Source organism: Pleurodeles waltl, chromosome 8 (assembly GCF_031143425.1).
Source record: "Pleurodeles waltl isolate 20211129_DDA chromosome 8, aPleWal1.hap1.20221129, whole genome shotgun sequence".
Taxonomy (NCBI): Eukaryota; Metazoa; Chordata; class Amphibia; order Caudata; family Salamandridae; genus Pleurodeles; species Pleurodeles waltl.
The window spans coordinates 437,529,201-437,544,493 of NC_090447.1; the positions used below are offsets into that span (position 1 = coordinate 437,529,201).

The window sequence follows — 15,293 nt, forward strand, 5'->3', positions numbered from 1 at the left end:
GTCAAGTGAATTTGATGTTTTGTTAAATAAGCTGCTTCTTCATTCCTATTTTATAACCCAGAGTAGTCCTCTAGAGTCTTTCGGACCAGGACTTAAACTGTATTTCAGCGCAAAGCTGTGCTTTCTTCTGTCCTTAACCATACATTAAAATAAGATGAGTCCTGATGACTGGCATACTTGTAGAATTTAAATACTGTCTCCTTAATCTTTATTCATAGAAACCGCATCTAGAAGTTTTCAATAGATGCTTTTATCTTATCAGCCCCAACTGTAAGAGCGAAATCAGAAAGTCTCTGTGGTGGTCTGAAACACAATATATGCTAAAAACACTGAGTAGTTGAGTGTCTTGGGTTTGGTTGTGTTAAAATTAAAGGGTGCCCACACTTCACTCGCATATACAGCTTCAACTGAGCAGTGAACTGTTTTAAACACATGATTTAAATACAGATGAACGTAAAGGAGTGAAGGGGTGGAGATATGTGAGAAATGGAAAGTGTCACTGGTTAATGTTTGCTAGTAGTTTATCTGCCTCGGGCTTGCATGAAGTCCTTAAACTGCAAGAGGTGGTGGGTCAATCAACAAAATAGAGCAGTGAGAAGCAAAATGCTCTTCGGGGAGCAAAGCAGAGCAAAATTACCTACAGAGGCTCTCATTTAGAGGCAAAGACAAATTTATCATCCTCACAAGTGAAAATTGCAGGGTCCCCTATTCCGAGAAGGGTTCAAATTGCACTTCAATCAAGGTGAAAAGTTCACGCATTGTAAATAACCGTTAAAGATTGAATTTAGGGCCTGATTTAAAGTTTGGTAGAGGGGGTTACTCCATCACAGAAGTGACGGATATCCCGCCCACTATATTCTGATCCCTTTGTAGCCTATGGGGATCAAAATACCGCGAGTGGGATATCCATCAAGTTTGTGACAGAGTAATCCGTCCGCCAAACTCTAAATCAGGCCCTTGGTTCGATATTTATCAAGTGTTTAATTTGCCCCTCATCCTGATTTACACACAGCGTCACCCCCGCCCCGCCAGCAGCAGAAGTTGCAAACCTTTCACAAGGAAGGGACAATAAACTATGTTTATTGTCCCTTCCTTGTGAAAGGGGCGGTGCCATGAGGTGACGAGCAGTGAGGGGAGGGTAGTGCACTGTGCACTCCCCTCACTCCGCATGCACATGCGCAGTAGGCTGTCTCCACCCCAGCAGCACTGTTGTTGGGCTGGAGAGAACCTGCACAGGCTCCCAGTCTGTCTGGGAGTGCCCTGGCTGGGCACTCCCAGCCAGTCCTGACACTGCTCTGAGCAGCGTCAGGATTGGGCGCATTGCAGGTTGGGAGCCTGCATGCAAAGTCAACGTGAGAGAGAGGAGCCGCACAGAGGTAAGTTTATTTTTTTATTAAAATTCCTTTACCCCCGACCCCCCACACCCCGCCCTGCTCCCTGTAATCCCAGTGAGCTGCGACTGTTTACACACCTTATAATGTGGGATAACTCACAAATATTGCATGTTATTATTACCCATTCCAAAGTGTGCACACACATGATGATTAGGCGTAATGACACTTTGCTAGAGTGTAGGATCTCATATGGTACATGACTTTATTACTATTAGTTCTGCAAAGAATGTGTACCTGTGCACCCCTCCCCAACACAAGTACACAAAGCCATGCCAAGCTGTTTCCATAACGACGACTGGCAAAACCTTTTTTCGTTTAATCCAATGTTTATTTATTAAACACTTTATTTTCAAACTTCCGTTCGCAAAAGTATAAGGCCACAGAGTGTTTTCGTTTAATTAATTTGTTCATATTTTTTTCCGCTGTGCTTTTGCCATTTGCTAACAATTTGCTAATTTTTTGTTGATTTCCTTTTTTAGCAGTTTTGAGGAGTGTTGGTGAGTTTTCTGTTTTTGAGAGCCTGTGGAGAGACGTGTCACCCCTTCACTCTGGCACACAATAGTATAGTGTACATTATACTGTTTTTTCACCTCCCCTAGTCACCTGCAGAAAAAAATACATTATTCTTTTGTATTTACTTCCATTGTCTGCGACGCCATACTTCACTGTGCTTGCTTGTTTTGCAATGTTTTGTTGGTATGTAATATAAGAATTACAGCACTGTACGTTCTGTACTCCCACCAGCAACACTCCAGGTCCAATGGCAGTTGGTACCAGAACTGCAGTTTGAAAAATATCCAGAAGTTGCAACTTTCTTGCTGTCACACACAGCTATAAACATCTGGAACCGTCATTTTGCCTAGATCACTTCTGCTGCGCATTAACCTGAAAAATATTTTAAAATAACATTTGTGACTTGTTTCATTGAGTTTTTTGTTGCAATAAATTATTTCAAGCGTTCAAAAGCACTTACTTGACTTTGCATTGTACTGCCTCTTTGCAAGTGAAAATTTGTTAGGTAAGCCTGAGGTACTTTTTATGGTCCCCCTCAGTTTCTAGAAGGCAGGCAGCAGCACGTGGCTGTGAATTTGCTGAGCAGTGATATATATGGATGCACTCTGTATGTTTGAGGCTCCTAGTATTCTGAAGCGCAATCTGGCTCTAAGGTCAACGCTGCTCATTTGAAAGAGTGTTTGCAGTTTGGAATGCAGATGTATGTCAACAAGCAATGCCATTTTCAATCAAAAAACAATTATGTTTATCATTACACTGTACTTCATTTTCAGTTGCTTGTTTAGTTAGTAAATTATTGGTGAAAGTCATTTATACACATAACCTCCTTTTCTGTGAAACAGTTGATGCACAAGTAACATTTTTGTGAAGAATTTCCTGAAGAGCTGTTTAGTTTACAAATTACCTTTGGAAATGTAGTATGCATTTTTCTGGTTCTCCAACACAGCATTTCCAAATCGACAGCCGGGGGTCGTAAAACCAACGTGCTAGTCATGTTTTTTTTTTTTTTTTTTTTACTGTGCGCCTACCTCTCAGCAAAAAGACTTTGACAGAGGACACAATTCCAACTTTTTGGTAATTGTAATGTAAATTTACATTTATAGGCCTCAGTATTCGATCAGAGTGGGGACACCACACACGAAACAGGCACAATAAATTGACACTGTAAATTGTGGAGTGGGAAGAGTGCCGTTGGCATTCTCCTAATGTATGTTTCCAGAGTCACAAAAGGCTGAAAATTGTATGTTGAGCAATGGTCGGGTGCACTGCAGAAGGAGTTGGCAGCCCCTCCCACCTTTCCAGTCATAGAAAGTCACAAAGTCTTTAAGAAACAAATAGCCGGCATGCCAAAACAGCAGTGTCACACTTGGTATTCAATCAGTTCTTCTATTTCATTAATGTAAAAGGCATAGAAGTTCAAACAGCCAACCTTTGAGACCTTTAATTCAAACTAGCTATCACTTGTTTAGTTACGATAAGTGTAGTACAGGTAACTTTATCAAGGCTGGAAACTAATGCAGATGTGAATTCTCGTCACATGTATCACTCCTTAAAACCAACAAATCACGAATTTGCAGGTGGATGTGAAAGCTAAACAGAGTATATTAATATTTATGAAACTGTAGGATAAGATAAGCTGCATAGTTAGAAACGGCATGCAAGTGAAACCAAATCCTAGCGTTTCCAAACTGATAGCGGGGAGTGGTAATACCAATATGTTGCAGTCATTTTTACTGTGTGCCTGCCCCCTAACAAAAAGACTTTGTAAGATGGCTCAATCCATGCAATTGTATTGTACATTTACAGTCATAGGTCTCTCCGCATTATTTGACCTGTGTGTGGACACCACATACTCCACAGGCACTGTTAAACCAGGGATTAAGTGGAAAAAAATCACTTCACATTGACGCTAGATGTATCACAAAACTTTCATTGTCTAAAGAAATCTGAGCAGAAGAAGATATACCTGCAGTGAGATATAAATCCAGCAGACATGCACTAAATTTGAGAGTTCCCAATGCAAGTGACCTATTAGCAGTAAACTTTTTGTAGGTAGCAGCCATGGCAAGGGCTGCAACAAGGAATCCAAGCAAGAATACTTTACATTGAGAATAGCATGATTTCTTAGGGAGCAACAAAATAAATGTGCATTCATGATCTGGATCTTTTCGATTTGGAAAGCAAGCAATTTTAAATCACAGGTACATTTGTGTGGCATCATAACCGATTGGAGCTCGGGGGCGACTCCTGTCCATGTTATTACCTATTTTTTTCTTTTGAGATATTTGGCTGTCGATAGAGTAGAGTAGAAGAGAATGCTGCATATCTGGTAGGCTGACCATAGCATGTGTGTAACCTGAATGAATGACCCATGGTGTGAGTTTGTAGTATGTTCTAACATGGTTCCGTCTGCTTAATGTATCTTCTGATTGCTGCTCCCCTGTTTCCTCAGTACTTCGCCAGCTTCTCAGTCCATCATTTACATACCCCAGGATATCGTTCGGGCAAAGGAAATCATTGCAAACATTAACACTCTGAAGACCCAAGTCAGCTACTACGCAGAAAGACTCTCAAGAGCAGCCAAGGACCGATCTGCCAATGGCCTTGAGAGGACACTTGCCATTTTGGCAGACAAGGTGAAAGGAGGATTTCCTGTCTCTGTTCTTACCATTCATATTGTTTTCCCAGTTGCTTGAAGTTTAGATATTGGGGCTCTTTACATATAGTCTGTCTAATTTACCATACTTCTACATCACTTCATTTGTGGCTGCAAGTGAAAATTAAATGACCATTTCAATTGTGGGTCAAATGAATGTAATTTTATTGAATTATGCCACCGAACACATTCAAAGTTAATTTTAAATGCACTTTCTAATATTTTAATAATCATAGAAGTGATTGATGTCATAATCCATAGTGTTATTGTAAGACATGCCAACAATCTATATTGCATGCCACAATAAGAGAACTGGTTCAATTCGTGATTCAATTTGAGTATATCATTATGAGCAAGATAAAACTGTGTGTGTGTTGATAATCATCTATCTCACCTGTTGAGGTATCACTTTCTTGCTGCAAATGTTTCTTGGCCTGCTATTGTATGGTTCAGAATTTCACTGGATATTTAACTATGTGGCACTATGAGCTCTTATGTTGCAATAAACAAGTGAAGAAACATATTTACAAAAACAATGTTTTCAGGAGCTCCAGGGCATACATTAGTTACTTAGGCTGGCTAAGATTGTGACATTCAGATCCGGTTACCACTGGTCATCTGGGACTTAACTTTACTATTTAGCCCAAAGTAGGGCAGTAAGTACATCTCTCTAACACACCTCAAGACTGTGAAGTCAAGCAGTTTAAGACATACTGAGAGTAGTAGTGTGGGTTTTAGATTCCGAAATCAACAGGCCATCTACCAGCAATCAATAAATCAGTGTCCTGTCCGTGCAGGAAAAGTACTTTACTTTTGGAGAACTGTACGTAAAAGTTGGAATGCACTTCATGTCTTACGCTAGTATCTTATGTGGGTCACAATGTAGTTAGACCTCTGTTATTCCAGTAGGACATAGGCCCTCATTACGACCCTGGTGGTCCGAAGACCTCCAGGGCCACGGTGGCGGTCTCACTGCCGACGGAGCAGCGGTGAAGACCGCCACATTAATTTGTGGGGTTTGGCAGAAGCCAAACCGCTACAACGCTGCCTGGCCTGCCTGTGCGGTTGCAGTAAAGCCGGCGGTGTTCTCCTCCATTCTGGCGGCAGGCTTCTGACTGCCTGCTGGATTATAAGGCTGCAGACAGCCAGGCTTTGTGTGGCGGTCACCCCGCCACGAAAACCCTGGCGGTAACGCACCCAGCCACAGGAATCTCCATTCCTGTTGCCAGCACACACACCCCCACACACATGCAGACACCCCCCACCCATCCAGATACATATAAATGCCCCCACTCCTTCACACATGCATGTATTCACATATACACCCCTGGGCATACGCATACATTCACAAAGACACCCCCACTTACTCGCATACATGCAGATACATACCCCCACTCGCTCGCAAACATACACTCAGACACCCCCATTCCCACACACATACACAAACATTCACATTCAGTCGCATACACGCACACATTCACCACCCCCCTCCGCATACTTGCACCCACACACACACAGACAACCCTACCCCTTCGTGTCGGCCAGTCAACTTACCTTTTCCGGCGAGCTGGTCGTCCAGGAGGGGATGGGTCCTGGAGGTTTTGCATCGCCAGCAAAACCACAACAGAAAGACTCCGCCAAGCTGTATTACGGCTCATAATATGGCAGGCATAATCTTGCTGGTGTGGCGGTGCTTGCGATGCAACCACCTCTTCGGACTCAGACTTCCGCCCATAAATGGGCAGAAGTCCTCCAAAGAGTCCTAATATGGCGGTCAGCAGACCACCAGCGGTCTGGTTGCTGCGGCGGCTTCGGTGGTCTTACAGGAAGACTCCTGAAGTCGCAATGAGGCCCATAATTTAATCAATAATGTGTAATGTTCCTTTGGTCCTCCTTTGAGAAAACCATGGAGAAACTGTTCCTGCAGTACCCCCCTAACCCTCTGTGATCTGGCTGACCCCCTCACCTAGAAGTCCAGTGCATTTAGATACAGTGGGTTAATGGCTCCCCTCCCTTTTCGAATACCAGCTTCCCTGTTCTTTTTTATGTCCTTGATGAGGTTTGTGATCTGCAGTCCACGTCTGCACTTGTCTGTGATCAGTGGAGCATCACTGCTGTAGATGGTATGCTCCTTGCATGGTCCACTGAGCAGGGATATTCATTTTTCTGCTCCAGCTCAGCCAATAATATTGTGGTCTGCGGTATGTTTGCTTGCACAAGTCCTGTCAGGTGAGCGTCAGCAGAACCAGTATCAGCTGTGGAGCAGCTGTGTTCAAGTCTTACTGCTTGCTGTCTGGTGGGTTTTGCTTAGCAGGATCTTCCTTGAGCCGAAATACTAGCCTCGAACAAACATAGCTGAGCCATCCTGAATCAGAGTAAAGATAATCTGGCATCAGTATCCTCTTTGAAGATGCTTTCCTCCTTGACAAAGGCCAACAGCCAAAAGTGGTCATGAGTCAATCAGCACTTCTCACATCTAGACACTAGCTCATCACACTGGGATAGCTTGCTAAGCACTATATTAATCTTCAGGAAGGCACTGCAGTCAAAGGCATTTCAGCGGCTCAGCACACACTGCACGGATACTTAGGTAACCCTGAATTCACCCTTCATTGTGGGCAGTGCAGCGACTGCCCCTTGTTGCAGCAGCAGTCTCAACCTGTCACCCCTCAGCTTCTTCGCTGCCCTGCCCTCCTCCAAACATCTTTCTTGTGCAAAGGCACCTCCGACGTGCCTCCTAAGCACTAGATCACTTCATTCCTTGAAGGCAGGCTCCAAGCCATCTTCTGCTTGCAGCTTTAGTACTCCCTAGGTTTCAGACTTGGGCACACACTCTTCAGCTCCAATCGGAATATTTTCTGTCCCAAAAGTGTATTATACTCGACTTTAAATTGGATAATTTTGTGATCTTCATTCAGTCCTTTATAGATTCTTGTGCTTAGATAATTCTCGTCATAAATATTGGCTAATTTGCTTCAGTGATTAAGACACAAATAAAGAAATTACCCTCACCAAGGTCTAAAATTAGTATCAGAATTGTGAAAATCTTGCAACCACAGAATGATTCTTCCATCACAAAATTAGAAGGTTATGCTGACTGTATGAACCAAAACTATGGGAATATTCCCTTTAGCCCCCCCAACGACACTGTCCTACTTGTTGCTATACATTTATTCTTGCCCATAGAGGTGAATGTTTTGAAGCGACAGGCACAAGTGAGATCTGTTGTGGAGGATGAGTAGGCGAATAATATGCAGAGCCAAAAGGGGAAGGGAAAGGTAGAACTGAAAACTGACATCGGATGTGAAAACAAGGAAGAAAACGTTTGGCCCACTTGAAGGCAGAGAGGAGAGAGCGACTGATACATGGGCATGAAAGACAGTGATCAAATAAAAAAGGAGAAAGGGAGTGGAAGACAATGGTAGGAAGTTAGGAGAGACAATGAAAAACAGAGTTGCACAATGACAATGCAATTACTGCACTTTTCACTTTATCACAAGGACACCAAGATGATCATGGTTAAAGGTTGATGAGATTAAAGGCAAGCACACAGACTGTCTTCTTAAGGAATCATAAGCAATATGTGCTTAATACTGATTGTAAGATGTCTGCTTGAAGAATAAATGTACCACTTTAAAAACTGCTTTTGTAGTTCTGAGATGAGCAGATGATGTTATTTAGAAATGGTAGACCTGTTGTTATATAACTTAGATATACTTTTACGAACAGATGTCTCGTTTCACACAGTCTTCCCTTAACTATATGTTATGTTAGTGGATAATAAATATGGTATGCTACATGTACACTACCAGACCGATCTGGTGGAGACATTGCAATGAGTTCTTTTTTTATAAAATGGTTCTTTATTGTAATAACCATCAGCTACACATCTACTCAAAGACGAACTTGTACAGTGCAAAGTTGAATGTTATTTGAGGATTACCATCTCTTTACATCTATTAATGTTGAGGTTTCGACAACAGTGCAGTCTCCAAAACTCATAAATTTGTGTCTATATCCCGACACCCATGTACACAGAGACTTGAGAACATTATTTGGTGATGTGGACCAGTGTACGCCAGGATATATCCATTCATTACTTCGAATTCCACATATCTGCCCTCGACTCAGGTTCATCTTGGAGAGTGGGGCAGGATCTTTCCCACCCCAAAACACGAAGCCATCCGTAAAAGCTAAGTAGCTACGTAAGCTCCCTTATTAATCAGAGATCTATTATCTCACATCTTTCCCTTTTAACACTTTCTAAAATAAATTGTGGACAGTGTCTGCCTATGCAAACATGTGAGCCTTAAGATTGTGAACCTTTCATGTTCTGGTCAGATACCAGTCAGCAAAACACAGGCATGTACATTCTTTCCTTACATTTTGAAAAGGCTTTGTCAAGTGTGGCTCTTCAGTCATGACCGAAAACAAATAGCACCATAAGTCCTTGGCAAGTGAAATTCTTCTTGGTTGTGGTGACTCCGAAGACTGTCCCTTCATCTGTTGAGACTCCTTCTACTTGACTGATAGCAAACCTGAATTGTTTGCACACTTTCATCTCTAATGACTATTTAGGTAGCAATTTGACTGTAAGAAGGATTAGCAACAAATACAAGATTCATTGAATGAATGCTATAGTATTATTTTTTAGGCTCAATTCTAGGTAATTCCGTGCTGATTTGTTGTCTAGAATCAGTCTTGCCCATTCTTTTGAAAGTTTCTTGTAGAAATTGCTTCTGTGCTGTGCATCATTTCAAGCCACCCCTGTCTTGCTGTTACCTTGGTCTCAATATTATGAAAGGTACCATGCATCTCCTTAAGACTTCATGTCTCCCACAAGTGTCATGGCTACATTCCCCTGCATATTTGCTTAGAATGTGATATACTTAGAGGGGCGTAGCAGACTTCGCCCAAAATGTGCATTTTAAATGTTACAGTGTGTGCTGTTTATTACTTTTTTATGAAAGAATGTTACGGAAGCATGCTGGTGTATATTACACAGCAGTTTTAAAATATTGCTACAGAGATTGATTCTGTGTTTATTTAGGATGCAATAGATGTAAGTATGTGTGTGTAAATCTGAACTTAAAAGGATAAATTCTGACTAGACGGTATAATGTTTAAACCAGGCCTGGCGGGTTGATGTTCTTTACCATAAATCTGTAAGAGATGGGGAAACTGATGTTTTCAAGCCTCGTTTGGACATTACCTGAAGAAGCGACATTTTTTTCAAGAAAGCTTGTTAATAATTGATTTAATTGGTCTTACAAAGAAAACGTGTTCCAGAAGGATATGAGATTATCTTTCCGCCCCTTCCAGATCATTCACCTAAACCCTTTAAATATCAAATTGCTAGACAATAGAAAGGACTGAGGTTTTAGCCCTGAGACAGAGCTCCCAAGCAAGAGGCGCACTCTTGTTGCCCTTTCGATTCCTCTATGCAATACAGTTTTTATGTAGGTCGTATACACATAACATTTGCCATTTTTAGGTCGAGCATAGTAGCGCGCATGCGCTGCTTTTCCAACGTGTTGGTATGTATCTGGGCTTTTAACCATGCCCACCTCACATCCATCACTATCACTCGTTCATGGACTTGCCTTTCAAAAATTCTTTTTTTTTCTTTGGTAACTGCTTTACGTTTGTCCCTCCCTAGTTAAGATTTGTGGTGAGCGCAGTTAGATTGCTGATAAATTGTATTCAATACTCCACCCTTCTTTATTAGACAGTTTCATTACTGTCAGTATTTGTTTCCCTCATGTGGAACTGCAGCTTCAAACAGTTCCTTTGAGCAGTTGTGCATTGCTTACCAGCCATGGCTATTCCAGCGTGACTTAATGCACATTTCTGTCCCACAGCAGACACCTTTAATGTGATCGCACAGCAGTTTGATGCCACCATCTCTTTAGCATTCAGATCTTTACATGTAGACAGTTACCCTTTCTTTCCAGTCAAAGTTTCTGAGTAGAAGCCCGAGAAGATCATTAGGCAACTATCCTCAAATGTCAATGTTAGTTCTCATACTGTAGCTTATAACATCTACTCACTGATCCCTAAAAAATTTAGTACCACCCTCACAACCCATTATTGCTGCCAATTTCTTTGAGATGCTTTGAAGGCATCACACCACCAAGTACTTTCTTCTTCTCAGGATTTAAAATATCTCTCAATATCTTTATAGTCCTCAGTTTGAGCAGTAACTCAGCATTCATTGTGGGGGATCCCCAGCACTGTGAGCTGGGTAGTCCTCTGCAGATTGATCAGTGTCTGAATTTTTCAACAACTGAGATACCTAATTTATAGGAAGAAATGTTATTTTGGATGGTATTGTGTTGCATTCCCCCGATATATCTGGCAAGAACCTTAACCCAGAGAGTAATTGTCAAAGCTATGTGCAAGATAACCCAGAGTTAGTCATCGGTTTAATGACCATTCACTTATTCGTAGACACAGAAAAAGAGGATCATCTGTTATATTTTCATTTGTGCTCATATTTTACCTAATTAATTTTATGTTGTCGACTGTTTGGCTATTTTACATCATAGGAAAAAGGGAAATAAATACTTTTGAAGCCTGATTGAAATTATTTTACTTCACACGATGAGGATAATTTTCATCTGTTAATCAAACTAGAAGGAAAAAAACATCTGACAGCTGTTGTACAACACAAGTGCAGTGTGCTAGTCATGTGACTAGCATTTGGATGTCACTGTACACACTAACATCCACTAGAAAACAATACCCACAATCCAGTAAAACAAATTAGACAGACCACTCCACACACAATACACCTCTCATTATTCTGTGTAGTCTGGTAACACCAAGCTCACAGCTGTCACAACTGTAGTAGCAATGGTAAAAAAACATTCACAGCCTCCAGCACAGTACATAACAGAACAATTCATGCCAATTTAGCACAGTTCAGAGGCACCATATCTTTAGACCTAAAAAAAACTCAACAGCACTGAGCTTTTCACAAACAATATACCACTTAATCACAGTCAACAATCTAAACCATCACCAAGCCAGCACCCAAATGTGAGTCTGGTTAAATGGATAATGTGGACCGTAAACAAACTTCATACTCGGTTATCTCAGACACATTCTTCAGAGTAGGCAGTGCTCATACCAATTGTCCCAGATGGCTAATCTGAATTAGTAGACATGCAACTACACAGACAAAACACTACTAACTAATACACCACAAATACACATGTAAGTTGAATATTACTCACACCCACCCTACTGATTATCCAAGTTAAATAACCAGACTCCGGTCTTTGATGAAATTCTTTTCCCCAGGACATGAAGGTGTCTGAACTGCAACAGAACTTAAAGGCCATACTATTGATAGAACATGCGCAATACACATCTTTACAACATTCCATATTAAGTTGAAATCTGCACCATTTGACAGATAGCAGTATAGAGTGTCTGCAATTCCTGTACAAACGCCCTTGTTAGAGGTCACTTGTGACGTCCCTGGTTGCCCGTTATAAAGAGGTGACATAGCTGCTCAACTCTAGTAACGTTTTACCGTAAAGTTGTGACATCACAATGCCAGCTGCCAGAGCCAGCGTCCAAAGAAAAGGCAGGTCACAGAACATAATCAGAGCCTTGCAATTATGTGATTCTGCAGCTTTTTTTTTTGCATAATTATGGACTTGCTGCATCTGTCACGTAATCAGTTATCTGCTACATAATCTGCAGATTTTAACAAAAAATGTTTGTTTCTGGCTCAAATATATCAAAAGTTACTAAAAACATTGCCAAAAGTGTTCGTATGCAGTGAAAGTCCCGTTACAAAGGTTATCTGGTCGTCTTTCAGTTGCTTATTTCCGTACGTGGTTGTTAATCTGGCCAAATGTTTCTCCAGATAGTATTATAGTGAGTAAAAATTACAACATTATAAAATAATGCTAAAAAAATGTGCTGCATTATGCTGCATAATTAGCTTTTTCTTGACGCATAATTTAGCGAACCCTGTCGCGTGATTACATTGGCCCTGAACATAATTAAAGATGCAGTTTAAAATGTTAACAAAACCTTACTTTTCCTTTTTCTTTTTGGTTTTTACAGTTGAACAGTGAGAAGCAAAGTTAGATATTTATGGCAACATGTTTATTTTTCCTCGTTTTAGGTAAATATACGCTAGATAGAATCTATGTGCATGTTACTACATATTCTGAGCTACAGCGTTTTTCAAAGCTGACTTGTATTAAACTCACACCAATATCATTTTACCACAAATATCTGGTGTGTTTAATTTTGCATTAAAAATTATAATTTTATTCTTCATGTTTACAAACATCCTATCTCTTTCATTTTATTGAGCACCACATCAAGGAATTAAGTGACTTGTGGGGAGGGTGATGGCGTGACTATGCATTATTCGGAAAAAGTACCCCCTGTTGTATAGTATAAGAATATTGCAAACCTTCGGTCTCATTCCTCAATATGGTCAAGGAACTCCTCAGTGACTTGCAATACCTGTATTATGAATCGCGGAGGATACATTATCCCATATATTTTAAGTTGCTATTGATAGCATGTCGGTCCTTAATAAGTAAAGTTACAAGGTGACTTGTATAGTTTGATGAACCTTTTGATTCGCATAGAGTATCCTAGCCACAGTGTGACAAGTGTACACAACAATCAATGCGCAGCTTCAATAACATTAGTCAAAGCATTTAACAATTAATCAGGAACACCAATTGATAGACACAGCCTGACCTTTCAGCCATGAATAACCACACCTCAAAATATACGTTTAGTAGTTTTATTGCCCTTTTGTCACAACACTAAGTCATAAGATTCAAAACTTGATTCAATTCAATAGGCCACAATCAAAAGATGCCATGAACATAACCTAATCAAAGCTTACATCAAGATACATTCTAGTGCATTAGCACAAGTCAATAAGAAGATCAATCCTAATAACCCAATTAGTGGCATAAGTTCTGCAGAATTTTGTCATTTAATCAATTGTCATATTGTCATGGCAAGTACCGTCATGTACGAGGAACCTTGACTAACCCAGATCAGCATTAGCATGTGGGGCGTCATGCGAAAACAATGTAGAACATGAATTTAAGGAAAAAACATCTAACTAGGGATACTATATAGACAGCGCAGTTGGTACCTAGAAAGGAAAAGCAATGCAATACAGTCACATTGTCATATCTACCTATCCTCTGTATGGATCAGCAACGTAATCAGTCTTCGTCCTCAGGTCATCAGTCGATCAGCATCACATCAGGCTCTCAGTCAGAGAGTTAAGCCCAAGTACAGAATCTCGAGTCACCTCTGCCAATTCGATAAAGGTCTGCTCTCGGAAACTCTCCCTAACATCTCTCCTCCTCCCTCTCCATCTGAAGTCTTTTCCCTCTGTCACGTTGTTATATCACTCACCCAGAATATCCACTAATTCCTAATTGGTCAGTTAGTCGTACGTTATTTACTTATCCAGTGGAATAAACACATCAAATCTATAGATTCTAATATTTCATAGTTCACAGGTCATTGATTGGTTCGTCTTGCGATGTTCTCATCATCCGGCTCGTCAGGTACTGAAAATGTTTCATCTTCTTCTCCAGTCAGTGTCTTCATTGTTCGAGTCTTGGGAAAGTACACTCAGTGCACTTTACATGACAATTGCTACAATTCTGATGCTACCATCTCCTGTCTGTCGGTCACGTGGAAGTCTACGGCTAAGCAAAATTTCATTAAACAATGAGCAGTTCATGGTTAGTTCAACTTATCAGCATTTTCCATTTAACATTAGAAACACATCTTCTTTTATTACATTTTCTTTATTTACATAGAGGTTAGTCTTCTTCTTAATACATTTCGTTAATACTAGTGGCCACCCTCCTAGGTCACAATTCCAAACGTGCACGTTATTTTCTATAATATTGATTTTTCTACTAATTTTATTATTCAAAATACATAAACATTCATTAATAATTTCTAATCATTACATTTGTGTTAAAACTATTATACTGTTCATTGTTTCTGTTAGACCTGGGATCCTTGGCATGGTTTCCCCTAGGTATTTTCCCTTCTGCCCTCCTGTTTTCCTGAGTTTGGGTTTCTAGCTTTAGGATTCTGGGCACTTTACCACTGCTGGCCAGTGCTAAAGTGCATGTGCTCTTGTCCTAAATCATGATCACATTGGACTATCTATAATTAGCATATTTAATGTATTTGTAAATCTTTAGAAGAGTGTGCTACATGTGCCCAGGGCATGTAAATTAAATGCTGCTAGTGGGTCGGCAGCAATGGTTGTGCCACCAACTTCAGTAACCCTTTAAATATGTGTCAGGCCTGCCATTGCAGAGCCTGTGGGTGCAGTTCTCAACTGCCATGTCGACCTGGCACGGTAACCCACTTGCCAGACCCAAACCTTCCTTTTTAATACATACAAGTCAACCCTAAAGTAGCCCATAGACAGCCCCAACGACAGGGTGCAGTGAGTTTAAAAAGTTGGACATGCATTTGTAGGTTTTACATGTCCAGGTAGTGAAAAACTCTCAAATTTTTCACAACTGCAAGGCCTGTCTGTCCATTAGGTTAATGCAGCAGTATAATAGGCTCCCTTGGCCCCCGCTACGTGGGATGCCCATTGCTAAGGAGGAAGAGGGTGAATCGGTCTAAAGTCCCAGGAGACCTCTTCCCTGTGAGGAGGCAGGTGACAAGCAGCGCCATGAACGTGGCAGTGTATTAGG

At 40.9% G+C, this 15,293-nt stretch overlaps 1 protein-coding gene across 37 annotated transcripts in view; it reads left to right on the plus strand.

The window, feature by feature from the left end:
- The window catches only part of INPP4A (inositol polyphosphate-4-phosphatase type I A), a 997,999-nt gene that overhangs the window by 722,260 nt on the left and 260,446 nt on the right, over positions 1–15,293 (plus strand). For 24 of the 37 annotated variants that reach the window (XM_069204341.1, XM_069204354.1, XM_069204336.1 and 21 more), the window contains 2 exons: positions 1,874–1,891; positions 4,360–4,543. In XM_069204341.1, coding sequence (XP_069060442.1) covers positions 1,874–1,891; positions 4,360–4,543 — 202 coding nt within the window. The remainder of the gene's footprint in view (positions 1–1,873; positions 1,892–4,359; positions 4,544–15,293) is intronic. The other 13 variants (XM_069204338.1, XM_069204366.1, XM_069204349.1 and 10 more) reach the window with 1 other exon arrangement.